Below are 21,724 nucleotides of genomic sequence, written 5' to 3' on the forward strand. Positions count from 1 at the left end.
CACAGCTACTAGAAACACAAATAAAAAGCCACACATCTAAATGATGGGCAGCAAATGTAGACCAAGCTAGAGAAATGAAAAGTTATATCTAAATTGCAACAAATAAATGTATGAACCTAGGATCTTATCTAACTATCGAAATGTAATTATTCACAAAGCTCTGCTCCATTTTCCATCTACTATTCTTAGATGAAGGGTTACTCAAGAATACCCTTTATATAACTTTCAAACAACTCAAAAATTAAGTTCTATAAGTATCTTGAGCAATCGCAATGTCAGAGTGTGTCTAAGGTCCGAAGGAGTCACTTTAAAACAGTCATTCCAAAATACAATTCCTTGGTTGTCCAAAAAAATAATAATTTACATTCCTGTTAAAACAGGATAATGACAACATAAATAGTAAAAAGAAAAGTAAAATAAAAAGTTAAAGGGAACAGTAAGCTTTTACCCATATATAAATTTTTAACAATGACAGAGCATATCAAAGATACTGGGGTAGGGCATCCTTAGTGGCTCAGTGGTAAAGAATCTGCCTGCCAATGCAGGAGACTTGGGTTCGATGCCTGGTCCGGGAAGATCCCACATGCCCTGGGGCAACAAAGCCCAGGCGCCACAACTACTGAGTCTGTGCTTGAGAGCCCAGGAACCAAAAGTACTGAGCCATGAGCTGCAGCTGCTGAAGCCTGTACACCCAAGAGCCCACGCTCTGCAACATGAGAAGGCACCACAATGAGAAGCCCATGTACACAAACAGAGAGCAGCTTCACAGCAGTGAAGACCCAGCACAGACAAAAGAATCAATCAATAAAATTATTTTTTTTAAAAAAAGAGATACTGTGTAAACAACAGAAGTAAGGAATAGTGTAATGAATAACTCAACAATCATGCTAGTTAAATTGTACACAAAACCTATACTATATGCTCAAAATTTTTTCTAATGTTTTCTTCTGTTCATAAAACATTTCATAATAATGTACATACACACATAAAAAAGATTTTTAAATTGATCCTGAAAATGCTGTGATTTAAAAATTTTTAAATTAAGTCTGACCATCTGACTAACAATAATATATTTTGAAGCAACCAAAATTTCCAAACTATGAGAACTAATACAAACACCTCTATTAAACCACTACATAAAATATAATGTAATCTTTTTTTACAGAATTTAAAATTTATAATTTCTCTAAAATTAAAAAAACTATAAAATACATGTCTATTCCCAGAGAAGGAAATGGCAACTCACTCCAGTAGTCTTGCCTGGAAAATTCCATGGACAGAGGAGCCTGGCAGGCTACAGTCCATGGGGTCACAAAAAGACAAGACGGAGCAACTGAACACACACACTATATAATTGTGTGCTCATATATATATATATAATCATGTTATAAATTTAAAACTAACACAGTATGTCAATTATATCTCAATAAAGCCAGAAAATATAAATTTTAATTTTCTTTAAAAAAAAAAACACATCCATTAATTTCTTTGTCAGTTAGAACTCACATTAACCTATGCATATAGGCAGTTTTGAAAACTACACAAAGTTAAAAAAAAAAAAAAAACACAAAAACATGACCCAACTATGCACTGTTGACAAGAAACTTATAATGTTTATAATGATATAGTTGAAAGTAAAAGGGTAAAAATACATACTATACAAACATTAATTAAAAACATTAAAAAATAAAAATATGAACTATGTATAGCAAGAATAAAGGATATTTATAAATAAATCTATATTTCTGAGACAGTACTTATTTATCTTTGTTATATCAATGTTTACATTATTATACATACACCTAAGTTGACATAGTATCAACAGCCTTATACCAGCTTTGAAATTTAACCACCAATGTCTATGCTAAATTTATTTTTGAAGTACAGATGAGTATATATTTAAAATTAATAAACTATACAGTTACTTTTCTACAACTGACTATAAGTTCACCAATTAAACAAAACTACTCACCTAAGTACAGCTATTAAAGGTGCATATATTGAATCTCCATCATAAACATACATATGATCCCAGCTACATTCTGTAGCAAAATGATTGAATCTTAATCTTAACACTGCATTTGGACTGAAAAAAATTAAAATATTTAAAAATTAATATGTAATATGTAAAGCATGATCTGAAGAAATCTTACAATATTTTATTAAAAATCTATTTACAGAAACTTAGCTATAAATCCCTAAGTCATCAGTATAAAAGATTGATAAGCAGTCATATGCAATTTGTAAAAAGACATACAACTTCAAAATCTATTAACCAGCCATAGGCATGCATCATCCTTTTCTAAAAATTTAATCGACAGGAAATGTTCTATGTCTTAATTAAGGTAGAGATACATAAACTGTAAACTTCATTGAAACTTTATTGACATGTACACTTAATATATATTCAAACTGTACTTAACTAAAGTTGATTTTTAAATTCAGCACTGAAGACTATTCGTATTTCTATCAACCTTTAACTACAGGTACTAATAAGGTCTTCAAATTTAATCAAAACATCTCAGTATAATACACTGCCATTTGTTAACAAATAAAGGAGACCATAGGTTCACAGGGAATTAATAACTCTAAAGTTTAAAAAAGCTTTTAAAGTAACAACAACAACAAATACCCAGTTTTCCAGACTCTTTAAAAATCATAAAACAGTTAAAAAATAACTAATATCAATTCATCTATGATTCATTTATATGTTTAAATAGATAAATTCAGTCACAACCCTAATTATTGAAAAATGCCTCTAAAACGACAATTAACTGTTTTACAAAATGTTCTTTTTTTAACACCCTTAGAACTAAAATGATGAACAGTATGAACAAATGGCATAATTCAGCATGGAATATTTTATACTTTCTATGGAGTCTTCAAATTCTAAAACAAGCTATTTAAAATAAGCCAAAAACGCATACTTTATTTAATGCCATAGTGACAGAACTTAAAAATAAAATATATGCAAAAATTAAACTACTGTCACAAGGGTACTGTAATTTATAGTAAACACGATATCTAAAATTTATAAATCCCATTTTAAAATATAATGAATAATGTTTTCCAACAATAAGCAACAGAATATGTAACTTTGAAGCTGTTATACCTTTATAATGTTTTATATTGCTAAGCATTTATCACTGCAGAATAAATTAATTTAACCCAAATTGTATACTTACTAGCCTTCAATTAGCCATGTACATTTAGTTTTATATTTATAGTTAATTGGACCATCTGTTAAATATCCAGAAGGTTCTGTTAACCTAGAAAACAAAATCACAAAAATGAATACCTATAATAGCATAAAACATTTAAAGACACTAATCCAAGCTTCCAAAAAGGAGAACTTGTTTACAACTTAAGAAAATTTTCAAATTGCCATTTATCTCTCTAAATCTCAAAAAAAACTTGTTTTTTTAATTTCTTTAAGTTTTTATATGATTGTTGCATTTTACAAACTGGAGAAACACACTGAAAGACTGACATTATACAGATGGGTTCCATGCTGATGCAAAATGAATTCAGTAATACTTCCTCTGCACAAAAATTAGATGGAGGCAAAAGAAAGATCAAATGCATTTGAAAGATGCAGATCCATGGACCAGAGAAATAGTATATGTACCTAGCGCTTTGGGGGGAGGTTACACTGTTAGCTCTATTTGTTTTCATGCAGCAGGACTGCAAAGTAGATATCACCAGACTTCACTGAATTCAGCTACCTGTTTTTATATCATTTTCTTTTGCCTACTTTCTACCTAGTCCAAGAACTCAATTTTAAAAATAGGGTAAATCAAGGGGTTTTTAATTATCCTCTATTTTAAACACAAAAAAGAAAAAGATAATTAGAAAAGCTTCAGATTTTCAGACTTTTAAAATATTTAAAGAATAACCCAATTCTACTTCATGTTGTTCTTAGCTCCAGTCCATTTATTTTATAAAGAAAAGACAATGTTTTAAATAATTAAGACATCTTTCCATTTAGCCTTTATACATTTATATAGGCACACATATACACACAGGCTTCCCACATGGCGCTAGTGGTAAAGAACCCTCCTGCCAGTGCAGGAGATATAAGAGACACAGATTTGATTCCTGGGTAGGCAAGATCCCCTGGAGGAAGGCATGGCAACCCACTCTAGTATTCTTGCCTTGAGAATCCCATGGACAGAGGAGCCTGGCGTCCACAGTCCACAGGGTGGCAAAGAGTTGGACATGACTAAATCGACTTAGCTCGCACACACACATACACAGAAACACACCCTGGGGCTTATCGGTCTTTATACATTCACATATAGATACACACACATATATATACATGTACACAAAGATATCAGGGTCATTATCTAGTTTAAGGCAATATTAAATTCTCCTTATAGAAGTGAGTATTAAAAACATTAGGGGGGAAAAAAGCTTCATTTACCTAAACCAGCATTGACATAAAGATCAATTAATATAAATGTTACTTATAAATCTTTCAGAATCCTTGAAAATTACTTTGGGCAAAAAAGGGGGCTAATTCATGCTTGGAAAACTCCAGGGTTCTCAAATTCATCTAACACTAAATTTCCTACGTATCAGGTGTTACTGTAAGCACACAGTGCTGCTGCTGCTGCTAAGTCACTTCAGTCGTGTCCGACTCTGTGCGACCCCATAGACGGCAGCCCACCAGGCTCCTCCATCCCTGGGATTCTCCAGGCAAGAACACTGGAGTGGGTTGCCATTTCCTTCTCCAATGCATGAAAGTGAAAATGAAGTCGCTCAGTCGTGTCCGACTCCTAGCGACCCCATGGAATGCAGCCTACTAGGCTCCTCGGTCCATGGGACTTTCCAGGCAAGAGTACTGGAGCGGGGTGCCATTGACTTCTCCGAAGCACACAATTTTACCTCACTTAAAAATCTCAAAAACTCCACGAGATAGTAAACATTATTAATCCCATACTACAGATAAGAAAACTGAAGTACATTTTTAATGACAGGTTAAATAACTTGTCCTGATTTGTCACTTCCAATAATAGCTCCAGATGAAGTAATTCAAACAAACTTCCACTGAAGATAACTGAAAAAGTTAAAAGAACAATTTTTAAATCTTATAAGTAACAGAATGGTTAAGATCTACTAAGCCAAGATCCAGAAGTTGCAAATTCTTTAAGAACTGGGCATCCAGAGTGACTTTTGCTATGGAGAATTTCATCTATTTATTAGAGACTGCCAAAAGGCAGAGAGTGCTTTTTGCAGCCTCAAGGAGGGAGGGGGACAAAAGTTGGAGGCAATAACCTACAAAAGTAGGGGCTCGAATAAACAGCATGGCACTCTGATCTAGGACATGATGATTTGCTAGAAGGGTGAAGATGAACCAGAAACAAAATCTGCATGGACTGCAAGCCAGCTACAAGTCATCGGGATGGCAGAAAACTCCGAGACCTACCACCGGCTTAAGGTGAGACTAGAACTACTATTTGGAGAAGGAAATGGCAACGCATTTCAATATTCTTGCCTGGAAAACCCTGTGGACAGAGGAGCCTGGTGGGCTATAGGCCACAGTGTATTAGGCCAAGTCTCCTAACAGAAGATACAAAAACATTCTGTATAAAAAGATAACATGATCCCAGTCCTCAACTTATTCCCAGCAGTAATTTTTCAAATAAGATGTCTACTATAAGCATTTCATGGGAATCTAACAGAAATATATTGTAAGGTTATTTTCATCATAAAGATCTCATCAACTTTGCCCCCAAAGCAACTACTTGACTTGTTTGGTGTTTTCCATTTTCATATAAATCTTATATATACAGCTAGTGTACCCAAGGACACCAGTAAAAGCAGTTAGATAAGTGTACCCAAGGAAAGATGAAAGGTACATGAGAATTTACATCCTGTTTTAAATGTATCTAGTGTATATTTCTTGTCTCCAGACAAGTTCATGTTTGTTCTTTTACTTATTCTTAAGTGAAGTTGTAGACTGTTAGGCCCATTTTATAAATAAAATTGTCACTTGTTAGGTCAGCAGCCAGAGAAGGCAATGACACCCCATTCCAGTACTCTTGCCTGGAAAATCCCATGGATGGAGGGGCCTGGTCGGCTGCAGTCCATGGGTCGCTAGGAGTCAGACACGACTGAGCGACTTCACTTTCACTTTTCACTTTCATGCATTGGAGGAGGAAATGGCAGCCCACTCCAGCATTCTTGCCTGGAGAATCCCAGGGACAGGGGAGCCTGGTGGGCTGCCGTCTATGGGGTCGCACAGAGTCGGACACAACTGAAGTGACTTAGCAGCAGCAGCAGCATAATCAAAGATAATCAGATATATGAAGATAGAAGACAACAAAATAACAACCAACAGAATAGCTTCAGAAAGAGATCTGAAGAATTCCCAATATGTGGAGATTATCAGATGTGCCCTACACAATAAACATGACTTACTAAGTTCAAAAAGACAACAGACAAGATTTAAAATTTTGGCAGCTAATTGAAGCCATAAAAAGTAACAGTATGATTGAAAAATAATGGAAATTCTAATTATGAAAACTATATTAATCAAAATTAAGAATCTGATGGACAGTTTTAACAACACATTGTTGATGTTGTTGCTATTATTGTTGCTGTTCAGTCATCCAGTCATGTCCAACTCTTTGTGACCCCATGGACTGCAGCATGCCAGGCCTTCCTGTCCCTCACCTTCTCCTGGAGCTTGCCCAAGTTCATGTTCATTACATTAAACATATTAAACACAGCTGAAATAGGATGAGCAATCTAGAAGACAGGTCCATACGAAAATATCCAGACTACAGCAGGATGATTGAGGCTTCAACCCATTGAGTGTGAGTCACTCCAACAAGCAAAACTCCGAGAAGATGAAATCCTAGCCAAGGACAGGAGAAATATGGAATGGGGAATGGAAGAACAAAATCATATACATCAATTATGGTCTTTTAACACATTAAATAACACATTAAACCCAGATAACCATGAGGGTGTGATCACTCACCTAGACCCAGACATCCTGGAATGGGAAGTCAAGTGGGCCTTAGGAAGCAGCACTACGAACAAAGCTAGTGGAGGTCATAGAATTCGAGTTGAGCTATTTCAAATCCTAAAAGATGATGCTGTGAAAGTGCTGCACTCAACAGGGCAGCAAATCTGGAAAACTCAGCAGTGGCCACAGGACTGGAAAAGGTCAGTTTTCATTCCAACTCCAAAGAAAGGCAATGCCAAAGAATGCTCAAACTACTGCACAATGGCACTCATCTCACACACTACCAAAGTAATGCTCAAAATTCTCCAAGCTAGGCTTCAACAGTACATGAATCGTAAACTTCCAGATGTTCAAGCTGGATTTTAAAAAGGCAGAGGAATCAGAAATCAAATTGCTAACATCTGTTGGATCACAGAAAAAGCAAGAGAGTTCCAGAAAAACATCTACTTCTGCTTTATTGACTATGCCAAAGTCTTTGACTATGTGGATCACAACAAACTGTAAAATTCTTGAAGAGAAAAGAATATCAGACCACCTGCCCTGCGTCCTGAGAAATCTGTATGCAGGTAAAGAAGCAACAGTTAGAACTGGACATGGAACAACAGACTGGTTCCAAATTGGGAAAGGAGTACGTCAAGGCTGTATATTGTCACCCTGCTTATTTAACTTATATGCAGAGTACATCATGTGAAATGCTGGGCTGGATGAAGCACAAGCTGGAATCAAGACTGCTGGGAAAAATATTAATAACCTCAGATATGCAGATGACATCTCCCTTATGGCAGAAAATGAAGAAGAACTAAACATGTTCTTGATGAAAGTAAAAGAGGAGAGTGAAAAGGCTGGCTTAAAGCTCAACATTCAGAAAACTAAGATCATGGCATCTGGTCCCATCACTTCATGGCAAATAGATGGGGAAATAATGGAAACAGTAAGAGACTTTATTTGGGGGGGCTCCAAAATCATTCCACATGGTGAAAGCAGCCATGAAATTAAAAGGCGCTTGCTCCTTGGAAGAAAAGCTATGACCAACCTAGACTGCATGTTAAAAAGCAGAGACATTACTTTACCAACGAAAGTCCGTCTAGTCAAAGCTATGGGTTTTCCAGTAGTCATGTATGGATGTGAGAGTTGGACCATAAAGAAAGCTGAGTGCTGAAGAATTGATGCTTTTGAACTATGGTGTTGAAGAAGACTCTTGAGAGTCCCTTGGACTGCAAAGAGATGGAACCATTCTAAAGGTTCGATCCTAAAGGTTTCCATCCTAAAGGAAATCAGTCCTGAATATTCACTGGAAGGACTGATGCTGAAGCTGAAACTCTCTCCAATATTTTGGCCACCTGATGTGAAGAAGTGACTCACTGAAACAGACCCTGATGCTGGGAAAGACTGAAGGCAGGAGGAGAAAGGGATGACAGATGATGAGCTGGTTGGATGGCATCACTGACTCTATGGACATGAGTTTGAGCAAGTTCCAGAAGTTGGTGATGGACAGGAAAGCCTGGCATGCTGCAGTCCATGGGGTCATAAAGAGTCAGACATGACTAAGTGACTGAACTGAATTGAACACATTAAGTATCCTAACAGCTTTGAATAGTGTCTATTTGATACACACACCCCCACATCTTCTCTCTCCTCCACATTTTTATTTACAAGTTGCTGTAAGTTAACTTTACAATTTAGACTTTAGTTAATGTGTGCTTATGACTGAATATGAAGAGCAAGTAATACAACCAGTGATGGATACAATGACTCTGGAAACTGTTTCCTTGTTTTGGACAAAAGATGAGAACTTCTTCACTTAGAAAAAGTATATATTCTTAGGTAGAAACACAGCTTTGTTGGTTGTTTGGGGCTTCATATGTGTTTAGAAGGATGCATACAGAAGAAGCTAATTAAAGGGCAGACTGTATCAGTTATCCATTGACTTCCACTTCAAAATTTTGCCTACTCTGTGAAAATGGATCTAGGCCCTTTGAACAATTTTTTTTTCCAGATGGCAGGATACTAAGCCTGCAGGCTTTCTCAACAGAGCACACTGGAGACTGCAGAAGGAAAGAGATCTGCCTCCTAGGTTCCAATGTACTCACAGAAGCTCCTGCACCTTGCTGGCTTCTGGAGCACTAGGCTCCTACAGTGCCTGATGGCCACCAGCACCCAGCCACCAACAGGACCCCCAGCACTTCCCCTCAGCTAGTTCTGCAGAGGAGTACCTCCAGGGAGACACCACTCCGTGAACAGCTCTCCCCAGCATCCTGTAAGTAACCACAGCAAGGCACAAAGGGCAAATGGCAAGCAAATTTCACAGGTAGAGCTTTCCAGCGACTTTTCAGCCAAACAATAAGCCAAGTTTCCTCTCCTAAAAAGGTCTGGATCTCAGGCCAGGTTCCAGGGACTCTCACTTACGTGCTCTATCTCAGACATAACGTGGTAGGCACTGATCCTTGTATCTAGTATTTCCATATCCTGCAGAGTTCTCTTTATTTCTTAGAAAAGACCCTGATGCTGGGAAAGATTGAGGGCAAGAGGAGAAGGGGATGACAGAGGATGAGATGGTTGGATGGCATCATAGACTCAATGGACATGAGTTTGAGCAAACTCCAAGAGACAGTGAAGGACAAAGAAGCCTGGTGTGCTGCAGTTCATGGGATCGCAAAGAATCAGACACGACTGAGTCACTGAACAACAACAGCAGCCAACTTCTCATTGCTCCAATTCATGTTAGAGTCTATAATCCTTTACATTAAGTTTTTCCTACTAAAATGACTCTGTGATTCTCTTTCCTGATTGGACCCAAGTTAGTTAGTGTTAGTTGCTCAGTCATGTCTGACTCTTTGCAACCCATGGACTGAAGCCCTCCAGGCGCCTCTGTCCATGGGATTCTCCAGGCAAGAACACTGGAGTGGGTTGCCATTTCCTTCTCCAATGCATGAAACTTAAAAGTGAAAGTGAAGTCACTCAGTCATATCCAACTCCTAGCAACCACATGGATTGCAGCCTACCAGGCTCCTCCATCCTTGGGGTTTTCCAGGCAAGAGTACTGGAGTGGGTTGCCATTGCCTTCTCCCCCAAATATACTGCATGTACTCAATTTTGGTTTTAGAAACCAAAAAATTCATGTGACTTGCTTTACTGCAACATTGGCTTTATTGTGGTGGTCTGGAACAGAGCCCACAATATCTCTGAGGTATGCCTATACTTCGGAGAAGGCAATGGCAACCCACTCCAGTACTCTTGCCTGGAAAATCCCATAGACGGAGGAGCCTGGTGGGCTACAGTCCACGGGGTCAGGAAGAGTCAGACACGACTGAGCGACTTCATTTTCACTTGCATGCATTGGAGAAGGAAATGGCAACCCACTCCAGAGTTCTTGCCTGGAGAATCCCAGGGACGGCGGAGCCTGGTGGGCTGCCGTCTATGGGGTCGCACAGAGTCGGACACGACTGAAGTGACTTAGCAGCAGCAGCAGCATGCCTATACTTGTTCTTAAGTCACAAGTAACAGCAGAAATGATTAAATCAATGACAGCTGGCTATAGGAACCATGCATTCAAAAGCCATGTAATTACTGGCAGCCATATATATATATATATATATATATATATATATAGTGACCAAAAATAAATGAATTTAAAATCCCCAAACATTTGGCAGTTAAACAGACTAGTAAGTCTGAAGAACAATTACAAAAAAAAAAAAAAATGTAATTGTTAATACTAAAACCACATCATACCAAAATTTATAAGATGAAGCTCAACCACTGTTCAGAAAGAAATTTATAGCTCTAAACATATATATTAAAAATTTCAAAATCAGTTATTTTGACTTGGGAATTTGGGAAGCCACATGCACGCTCAGGGAGACTTTTCTTATACTTCAAGCTCAGAAAAATACCTGAAAAGACTCTACACTTCCACCTCTGGCTGATTTTTAGACTCAGAGCAAGAAGGAAGTGAAGGCTAAGGCAGGGTCATAAACCACCTGGCCAAGCACTGCAGAAGTGTCCAAACAGAGTTCATCTGCACACAGTAAGAGAGTTCTTTATTTTTTCTTGATGTCAGACACTTGAGGAAATCTATGTCAAAACACTAGCTTACCATAAACTAAGGAACAGTGACTTTAGAAACCATACATAACAAAGAATACAGTCATTACAAAAAATAGTTTAGAAAAGTCATTGAACAAAAATACACATCTACAACCACGTAAAACAAACCCTGAAAGGGGGGAAGAACTCAATTTCTAGAGTTATCACGTTAAAATAATCCAATGCCCAGGCTCAACATAAATCACGAAGCATATAAAGAAACATGAAAGTTTAGCCATTCACAGGAGAAATTAACAGATACTGTCCTTGAGCAAACACAGAACTGTATTTGTTAGACAAACACTTTAAATCAAGTATTCTAAATATACTCAAAAAATGCTAAAGGAAATCAAGACAAACAGCTCATGAAACAGGAAAATGATGTCTTGACAGAGAATAGCAATAAATATTTAGAAATTTTACCATCACAACTTCAAAGTCATATATTATTTCCATTATCTCAAAAATCAAGTGAATAAAAGAGGAAATTCTCTATAAAAATTTCCTCTGGATTTAAACAAGGCTTAGATCCATCAGTGGGGTCCATTAAGAAATCCTTCTCCATAGTTTCTGATAGTGTAACAAACCCTTAAAATAAAAATATTGTTACAATTTAACTGCAAAAATCCCAAATTGGGGCTGAACCTAATGATACAAATTATCAGACATAAATTACGCCTGTTTGATAACAGTTTAGAGCCTCAGAGAGTCAATTTTAAAGGAATCTTAATTTGTTCCATGACCCTACACAGCCACTTTTTCCATTTTTTCTCTAATGGAAGAAGAGAAGTATAACATATTCAAAAAATACCTTAATAGTCAAGAAATATGCAGCTCTCTTATTAATAGTAAGAAAATAAACCTGGAAGTTTAAGAACAGACAACTTTGCAACTGCTGTTATTGTTGTTGCTATTCAGTCATTAAGCCATGTCCGACTCTTTGCAACCCCATGGACTATAGCATCCCAGGCTCCTCGGTCCTCCACTGTCTCCCAGAGTTTGCTCAAATTCATGTCCATTGAGTCAGTGACACTATCTAACCATTTCATCCTCTGCTGTCTTCTTCTCCTTTTACCTTCAATCCTCCCTAGCATCAGGGTCTTTTTCAATGAGTCAGCTCTTCAAGTCAGGTGGCCAAAGTATTGGAGCTTCAGCTTTAGCAACAGTCCTTTGCAACTATTATCTACAGTATAATCTATCTTCTGCAAAGAGTTGGACACGACTTAGCAACAAAGCATGCATGCACTCTAACTTCTTAGTTAGGAATATCGCTCCTGAACTGCATATGAGGAAATCTACTGCTTCTTGGGACTTCTTTCCCCAAAACCTCTCGATTTCTCTATCACCCACTCACTCAAACTAACCCAGTCCTGTGCTATGTTCGGAAACTTCTTCCCCTTAGTTTAAAATATATTCCCCCTCCTCTAAAGAAACACATACTGTAGGAGTTACCACTATAACCCTTACCTACCACCCATAAAAGGTCACGCAAAAGAACTGTTATATTCCCCCACCTCAGCTGCACAACAAGAGCACATGAAACCTACCTACTCTGTCCCACCCTCTTCATCTTCAGAGGCACAATTACACAGACTTAAGAGAAAACGCTACTCACCTGAAATTCTTCTCTACCTTCATCCCCATCCCTAACAAAAGTACCTACCAAGAGCTTATCTTCACCTCTACTTACTGCAAAGAGGTTTCCTTTTTGCCATTTTCACTCTATTAGAAATAAGTGGGGTGGTGACACAAACCAAGACAAAAGGGATGGAAAATCCTTTCTTATCATCAAGAGTTAGGAGAAAAGGGGGGAAAACTCCTACCACTTCCACAATATGAAGAAGCTCCTGATCTCTTCTCCAGCTGAAAGAATCTTCACCTTTATGCCACTTGAACAAAGCACTCCCATTACACACTTTGGACATCTTCACAACCTGGAACTGTTCTTCTAAAATTCAGAAGTCTTGCGCTCCAAGGTCATACTCTGACCACAAACACCTAGTTTCCAACCTATTTCTTCACCTCTTACTCTTAACGTCTATACATTCCAGAAGGGTTGAGATTTTTAAAAATTAGGTAGCATACACTACAGGACCAAAGGTCCATAGCACAGACATTATTTTTCTGACAAAGGTCCATCTAGTCAAAGCTATGTTTTCTCCAGTAGTCATGTATGGATATGAGAGTTGGACCATAAAGAAAGCTGAGTGCCAAAGAATTGATGCTTTTGAACTGTGGTGTTGGAAAAGACTCTTGAGAGTCCCTTGAACTGAAAGATCAAACAGTTAATCCTGAAGGAAGTCAATCCTGAATATTCACTGGAAGGACTGATGCTAAAGCAGAAGCTCCAATACTTTGGCCACCTGATGTGAAGACCTGACTCATTAGAAAAGACCCTGATGCTGGGAAAGACTGAAGGCAGGAGGAGAAGGGGATGACAGAGGATGAGATGGTTGGATGGCATCACTGACTCAATGGACATGAGTTTGAGCAAGCTCCAGGAGATGAAGGACAGCAAAGCCTGGTGTACTGCAGTCCATGGTGTCGCAGAGTAGGATATGACAGAGCGACTGAACAACAGTTCAGCTACATAAAAGGTAAAATATGCTGCTTCTGTTTCTCATGTTGTTTCTACAATGCATTCTAAGTTTTAAGCAATTAACTTCTCTCTTAATTTGTAGCAACTGTGTTCTTGAATTGAGAACCATATTGACATGGTTAATCTAGATCAGGGCTCCATAAACCTGTAGCCTATTGTGTGTTTGTGTAAATGAAGTTTTATTGGAACACAGCTACACCCATTTGTTTACATATATCTAAGACTGCTTACATGTTACAAGAACAGTTGAGTAGTAGCAAAAGAGACCATCTGGCCTACAAAGCCTAAAATATCTACTATCTGGCCCTTCACAGAAAAAGTTTGCCAATCTCTGTCTAGATGCCTACACGTGCCCATATGCCTTGCCAATGTCTCACCAGCTGAAGCGCTTCAATCCAGAGCCCTTAATCAAATAAGCACACTACGATGTTTATAACACAGGAATGGCCACTACTAAATGCAGGAAAACCAGCAGAAACATTAAACAGAATTAACATTAAATCAATTAAAGTGTTATTCTCTACCCTGGCTATGAATACAAAATCTGATTAAGACATTTTAAAAATAAGAAAAATGCAATTGTTTTAATATTATAAAGTATTACAGAAAACAATAAGTCCTGCTTATCAAAGTATATGGCTTTAATGCCAGCATAACCACTATAGAGAGAAAATATCAGATCCACCCAGGGATAGTCTTTACCCAGAGTTGTCTTTGGAAGTCAACTTCACATGCAAGTCTTTTATTAAATAGTGTTTTTAATTAAAATATTACTTGATATTTATTGACTTATTTTTAAATAAAATGAAGAGAACCTCTAGATTACATTCATTGTTTTTCCCTCTGCACTCTGATACTTTATTGAATTACACCGTGCTGAGCCTGCACTTCTTCCTGCTTTCTTTACAGTGTGCTGTGCATCTTCACTCCCAAGTCTGCACTCTCTGTCCACCTGATCCCTAATAAAAGTTGAGGTGAGATGACTTTTTCCACTACAGTAGAAGTCTCCAAACTTTAATTATCATGTTCTCTCATCAGGAATATTTTTTACTACATAAATATAATATATGTATGTGTGTGCTTATCGTATCTGACTCTCTGCGATCCCATGAACAGTAGCCCACCAGGCTCCTCTGTCCATGGGACTCTCCAGGCAAGATTACTGGAGTGAGTTGCCATTTCCTTCTCTTAGACGTATATTTACATGTTAATAAACATAGACCATTTAAATATTATGGACGATGAAGCATAAATTTAAGAAATCAAAATTAAAAATAATAGTAACAGAAGTCCTAATGTTTTCTTCCCACACTCCAGTAAGTCACCTTGGATACCAGCCCACTTTGGAGATCACTAATTTGTATGAGTCATATCCTGGCCACAGCAGTATTGACTTTATTAGCTAATATTTTCCCCCATATAAGTACACTAACCAAGCTGCATATACTAATTGGACTGGCCCCCAGCACACACTAACTAAAATGTCTGCACACTGACCTCAGTGAGAGCGAACAGTATGTGCTTGCTTAGCTATCAAGCCTAGTTTTGAAGGAAGGCGCTTTTATTCCTCACTCTCCCAGGATCTGGGGTGGAAAATCACTGACTTCTGGTTGAATGCCACTGGTAGGACCATCGCCACCTCCCTCCAGCAAATAAAGAGAACTCTTTTCTATGATCCTTCAAAATACTGTATGCCCATTGCTGAGTGAGAGAGTTAGTTGCTCAGTCATGCTCAACTCTTTGCAGCCGTACGGACTGTAGCCGGCCAGGCTCCTCTGTCTAAGGGATTCTCCGGGCCAGAATACTGTGAGTAGGTAGTCATTCCATTCTCGAGGGGATCTTCTCAACCCAAGGACAGAACCCAGATCTCCTGCACTGCAGGCAGATTCTTTACCACTGAGCCACCAGGGAAGCCCCATTCCCATTGTTAATCTTTCCCAATTTCATCTTCAACCAGACTTCAAACAGTTGCCAGGACAAAACAGTGTCTTCAGGCAGAATGTTACTAAGACCAATCTCAAAAAGATTTTGTCATCTCAATCCATTAGTTATTGTACGTCAATACTTATCAATGGATAAGTTATACTGGACTTGACAACAGTTATTCTGGGTCCTCAGAGGCCTAATTCAAATATTTGAGTATCTGTGGGCCAAATATCATAATTAAGCATTTAATTTACTTTCAGATTTCTGGCCATGTTAAATATGGTTAATGTCAAGTTGAGTTCCACATCAAGCAAGGAAACTGCAAAGATAGGAAGAAAAATTATTAGGCAAAGCTGTTTCAATTTTGAAGAGGCTATTTTCAGTCATACTCTTTTTTTTTTTTTTTAGTAACTGTAAAAGAGCATATATTGTCCACTCTTCGTGTTTCCATATGGAAGGATTTTGATGAGACTGACACTCCTGGCCTCTCTTCCCACATCTCACTCCCTCCTCCTTCCCCAGTGCAGAAGCGGTGACTTCTGATTGGTAAGTTAAGAAGAGAAACCTGGACAAGTGAGGTGCAGCCAACTTAGAAGTGATGCATTCTGCCTACCTTCCTCTATACAGTAAGGGCTCTGCCTGGAACTATGGACCAGCAATTGCCTAGCACTGCCTATGGATAAACTACATAATTCAAGTATTTTTTTAGTTACATAGTCCCTTCCACATGCTAATCATCCTTTTCAAACTCATCTACTATCTAGTAACACAGACGACCTCTTCCCCTTTGGCTAAACTGACATCACATCTACTAATCATTTCAGAACCTTAATGTGTCTGTAACAAAATTTTCGGATTCATTTTTAGGTAGCATATAGCTTAGGTACCTACAGGGTAAAACAGGTATCTTTGGCTCAAGCAGTGTTTCAGAAAAACACTGGGGCCAAACTGATGAGACCATCAAAATTCCACAGCATCTTTCTTATCAATTAGTAAACTTATACCAATCACTCAGACTATGAATTCCTCTAAAGTCATTCCTTTAAAATAATTTAGAGTGTGAAGAACCATTTAAATGATTCCTCTAAAATCATTTAGACTGTGAATAATCATGGTAGATCAAAGAAAGCCAAGGAAGGTATACAAAGCATTATAAGAAACTAAACCCACAAATTATCCTGTATTATTGTTGTTAAAAATAACAAAATTCAATTGACTACCATGCTTAAAGAAATGATTTAATTTTATGGTTAATTGGATAATATGATTAACTAACTCAAACAGAATACCTTCTTTCAATGATTTGCTGCTATATGTACTCTTGAATTTATTTTTATTGCTGTGTTAACTACCATAAACTTAGAAATCCCAAACAGCATGCTTTTCAACATTATTTTCTCACATTCCTATAGGTCGGAGTCCCTGTGGACTCAGATGAGAGTTAGCTGAGCTGAGCTCTTATCTGGAGGCTTCTGAAGAGTCCACTTGCAGACTCATTCAGCTTGTTGACAAAGTTCAATTCTTTGAGTCTGTGGGACTGAAAGCCCGTTTCCTTGACAGCTGCTGTCCAGGGGTTGCTCTCAGCTCCCAGAGGTCATTCTAGAGTCCTTTTCCACATGGGTCTTCCATCTTAACCCCTCTAGCAACAATATGTTAAATCCTTCTTGCACCTCCAACCTTTGGCTTTCTCTCCTTCCAGCAATCCTAGACACTTGTAAATGGCCCATGTGACTAGGTTAAGTCTACTGAGATAGTCTCCCTCTGGCCATACAACATAAAATCATGAGAGTAACACCAGGAAGCAAAAGTCATAAGAGCCATCTTAAATGCCAAGCAATATTCTTGGTGTGGGGGTAAGATTTTGAAAGGTCTTTAGAAAGCAGATTAATATTTACCTAGGGAAAGAAAGGAGAGTGAATGTTCTTAAATACAAGGTTGACTTTATGGAATGATGAAATGTTCTAAAATTATAGTTACAGATGTACAACTCTGTAAGTGTATCTTAAAAACCATTAAATCGTATACTTTAAACTGGTGAGATTTATGTTATGTAAATTACATCTCAATTAAGCTGTTAAAATAGATAACACACACAAAAAAAAAACAAAGGAAAAAAAAGTCTTTGCCCTCCTGGACCTTACATTCTAGAACAATGCTGTCCAACAGAACTTCCTGAAATGATAGAAATGTTTTATATGTGTACAATATGGTAATCACTAGGCACACGTGTCTCCTGAGCACTTGAAATGTGACCAGTGCAAAAAGTGCACTGATCCTCTAAACTTTCATTTCAATTTACTTTAATAGCCACAGGTGGATAGTGACTGCCACATCGGACAACTTAGGTCTAGAAAGAGGGGAGATAATATATAAATAGCAAATAAATGTAGAACATATAAAGTAATGATACGTATCATATAGATGGAGTGATAGAAAACTTCCCATCACAAAGATGGAGATCTAGAGAAATACGTCAGGTATGTGTATCTATGTATATACACACACAAACATACCTACACCACATACATATATATATAGAGAGAAAGAGATTCATTGTATCTCTATGTATCTACATGTAATATACATATTCAGGTAATACAAATATTGAACACTGTAATTCAATCAATAATTGGAAAAATTTTTATCCTCATTGTATAATCTTCTAAACTTTTTTGAAAAAATAAATTAAAAAACTACTTTTGAAATCATTCCATCTGTGGAAAACTATTTTTAATTGTACACACACAGTGACCATTATTATACTTCCTTTCCTACAATACAATGATTCTTACCATTTTGAGATCTGAGACCACTTTTGAGAATCTTGTAAAAGCTATTACCTCCTGCCTAGAAAAATTCATACAAATAATATTTTATATACAAATCTGAGGGCTTCCCTGGTAGCTCTGCTGGTAATGAATCTGCCTGCAATGCAGGAGACCCAGGTTCAATTCCTGGGTTGGAAAGATCCCCTGGAGAAGGGATACTTGGGCTTCCCTGGTGGCTCAGACAGTAAAGAATTCGCCTGCAATATGGGAGACCTGGGTTTGATCCCTGAGTTGGGAAGAGCCCTGAGAGAAATATCAATAATCTCAGATACGCAGATGACACCACCCTTATGGCAGAAAGCGAAGATGAATTAAAGAGCCTCTTGATGAAGGTGAAAGTGAAAAACCTGGCTTAAAACTCAACATTCAAAAACACTAAGATCATGGCATCCAGTCCCATCACTTCATGGCAAATAGATGGGGAAACAATGGAAACAGAGACAGACTTCATTTTCTTAGAGCTCCAAAATCACCACAGATAGTGACTGCAGCCATGAAATTAAAAGGTACTTGCTCTGTGGAAGAAAAGCTATGACCAATCTAGACAGCATACTAAAAAAGCAGAGACATTCCTTTGCCAACAAAGGTGTGTATAGTCAAAGCTATGGTTTTTCCAGTAGGCATGTATGGATGTGAGAGTTGGACCATAAAGAAGCCCAAACGCCAAAGAATTGATGCTTTTGAACTATGGTGTTGGAGAAGACAAGATCTTGAAAATAACTTGGACTGCAAGGAAATCAAACCAGTCAATCCTAAAGGAAATCAATCCTGAATATTCACTGAAGGGATTGATGCTGAGTCTGAAGTTCCAATACTCTGGCCACCTGATGCGAAGAGCCAACTCATTGTAAAAGACCCTGATACTGGGAAAGATTGACGTCAGGAGGAGAAGGGGATGACAGAGGACAAGATCGTTGGGTGGCATCACCGACTCGATGGACATGAGTTTGAGCAAGCTCCAGGAGATGGAGCAGGACAGCAAAGCCTGGCGTGCTTCAGTCCATGGGGTCACAAAGAGTTGGAAGCGACTGAGTGACTGAACAACAACATACAAATCTGAGGATTCATCAACCACTCACAGCCCATCCAGGAACCTGATATTAAAAGTTCTGTTATAATACACATTCAAATAATCAACAAGCTTGGAGATACATGAAATACTGCTATATCATGGAGAATTATTTAATGAGCTTAAACATTTCTTTCAGTATCTCTGTGTGCTGTAAAATGCACTCATTCATATTAACTTTATAAAGGACACGTAAGAACTCTGTAGAATATTCTCTCTTCACTCAGGAATAGACACGAGTAAGAAACTAGAAGAAACATGAAAAACTTCAGGAGAGCTGCAGGAATCTTCAGCCTGGTCACCTGCTGGATATGTCACGCAAACTCCCTAAGCCACAGTTTCTTTGTGTGTAAAATAATTAGAGTAATAACACTTATTTCACAAGATTGTTTTAAAACTACAATGACATAAAAATTAACAAGTCTTCAGTAAAGCAACAAAGTAAACCCATGCAACATTCACGGCACAATGGCAGAAACAGATCTCAAATCTGTGTCAGTTTGGTGCCAAAACTCATGATCCTAAGAACCCCTATGCTATCTAAAAATCCAGAAGATTAGAGATTTATATCTAAGGAGAAACTTTGTATTGAAGAGTAGAAGATGGCTTGCTAAGGAAAAAGACCCAAAAAGACCTGCTTGGCAACCCAGCTATCAATTTAGTAGCTATCAGACTTTGCATAAATAACTGCTTCAGGTTTTTCATTCTCTGCTGCTGCTGCTGCTGCTGCTAAGTCGCTTCAGTCGTGTCCAACTCTGTGCGACCCCATAGACGGCAGCCCACCAGGCTCCCCCATCCCTGGGATTCTCCAGGCAAGAACACTGGAGTGGGTTGCCATTTCCTTCTCCAATGCATTACAGTGACAAGTGAAAAGGAAGTCGCTCAATCTGTCTGACTCTTAGCAACCCCATGGATTACAGCTTACCAGGCTCCTCCATCCATGAGATTTTCCAGTCTCTACCGCAATTGCAAAATGAGAATAACAAGAGGATTTTCATCAGCAATGAAAACGGCAATACATGTAAAAGCTTTTTTCACCACATAATATCATTTCTCCTCTAAACTCATATTTTAACTCGGGGAATGTTAGTTTCAATGCCATTAATACTAGTCTTACATGAGATAGCTCGAATAATAAATTCTATTTTCTAGAAAAAATTCATTATTAGCATAATTATAGTGTCATAAAAGTACAAATGAAGCCTGGCATAAAACTTAATACATCAAAATGTAGAAAATGCTCTTAATCTTCTATTTTTTATATGAGAGAATCAACTTGAAAGTTCCTAATTTACACAGTGGCTTTATTTTTTAAATGCTTACATTCCCCACATTCTATGGGGGAAAATCGTATCTCTCCCTCCTCATGGCGGGTGGGGGCGGTAAATGGGGGTGGAGTCACTTCAACCATCCCCACCTGTGCTAAGCAAACACCAGCAGAGAGGCCGCACTGCTGCCGCTCACCCCTGAGGGTGCAGCAGCTACAGAGACTGTGGGGCGGACCATCTCCGCCCTGCACTAAGCGAATAACAGCAGAGTTAGCACCAAGGGAATGGCAAACCATTCCAGTGTTCTTGCCTGGAGAATTCCATGGACAGAAGCCTGGCAAGCTACAATCCATGAGGTCGCTAAGAGTCGGACACAACTGAGCAACTAATACATACATCCTCCTAACTAGAGAATGGGAAGAAATGACAAAGATAAGAAAGGTGAAACAGGATTCTTTACAGCCGGTATGAAGTCCTTGACATTCCCACACACCGTTTCACATGTGTGTGAAACTAATCAGAATCAGCACAGCAAAAACTTACAGAACTGAACTACGGTATGGAATGCCATCTGTGTTTCAGAATGGTCTCTGGGTGGTAGACATGCAAGGCAGACGAACAGCACTGCCAAAGCCAACTAAATTGTAACTGAATGGGTCTTTGAATTTCAGCACAATGAAGAGACAGCACACTCCTAGGATACACCCAAAAGAAATTAAAACGTGTCCAGAACCTGTACACAAAAATCAATTAGCAGCATTATTCATAGTAGCCAAAGGGTAGAAATAACCCAAATGTCCACCAGCTGATAAACAGAAAAACAAATGTGGAATACTGATACGATGAAATCTGACAACATGCTAAGCAAGAGAAGTCAGGGACAAAAGATCATAGGATTATATGATTCCACTTATATGAAATGTCCATAAGAAGCAATCTCATAGAGAAAGTAGATTAGCAGCTGCCTAA

At 38.1% G+C, this 21,724-nt stretch overlaps 1 protein-coding gene across 7 annotated transcripts in view; it reads right to left on the reverse strand.

Moving 5' to 3' along the window:
• ATRNL1 (attractin like 1) overlaps nt 1–21,724 on the reverse strand; it is an 805,870-nt gene that overhangs the window by 766,752 nt on the left and 17,394 nt on the right. For all 7 annotated transcript variants that reach the window (XM_027529449.1, XM_027529446.1, XM_027529448.1 and 4 more), the window contains exons 2-3: nt 3,186–3,269; nt 1,973–2,086 (exon numbers count right to left, since the gene is read on the reverse strand). In XM_027529449.1, the coding sequence (XP_027385250.1) occupies nt 1,973–2,086; nt 3,186–3,269 (198 nt within the window). The remainder of the gene's footprint in view (nt 1–1,972; nt 2,087–3,185; nt 3,270–21,724) is intronic.

This window comes from Bos indicus x Bos taurus, chromosome 26, assembly GCF_003369695.1.
Source record: "Bos indicus x Bos taurus breed Angus x Brahman F1 hybrid chromosome 26, Bos_hybrid_MaternalHap_v2.0, whole genome shotgun sequence".
NCBI classification, from domain to species: Eukaryota; Metazoa; Chordata; class Mammalia; order Artiodactyla; family Bovidae; genus Bos; species Bos indicus x Bos taurus.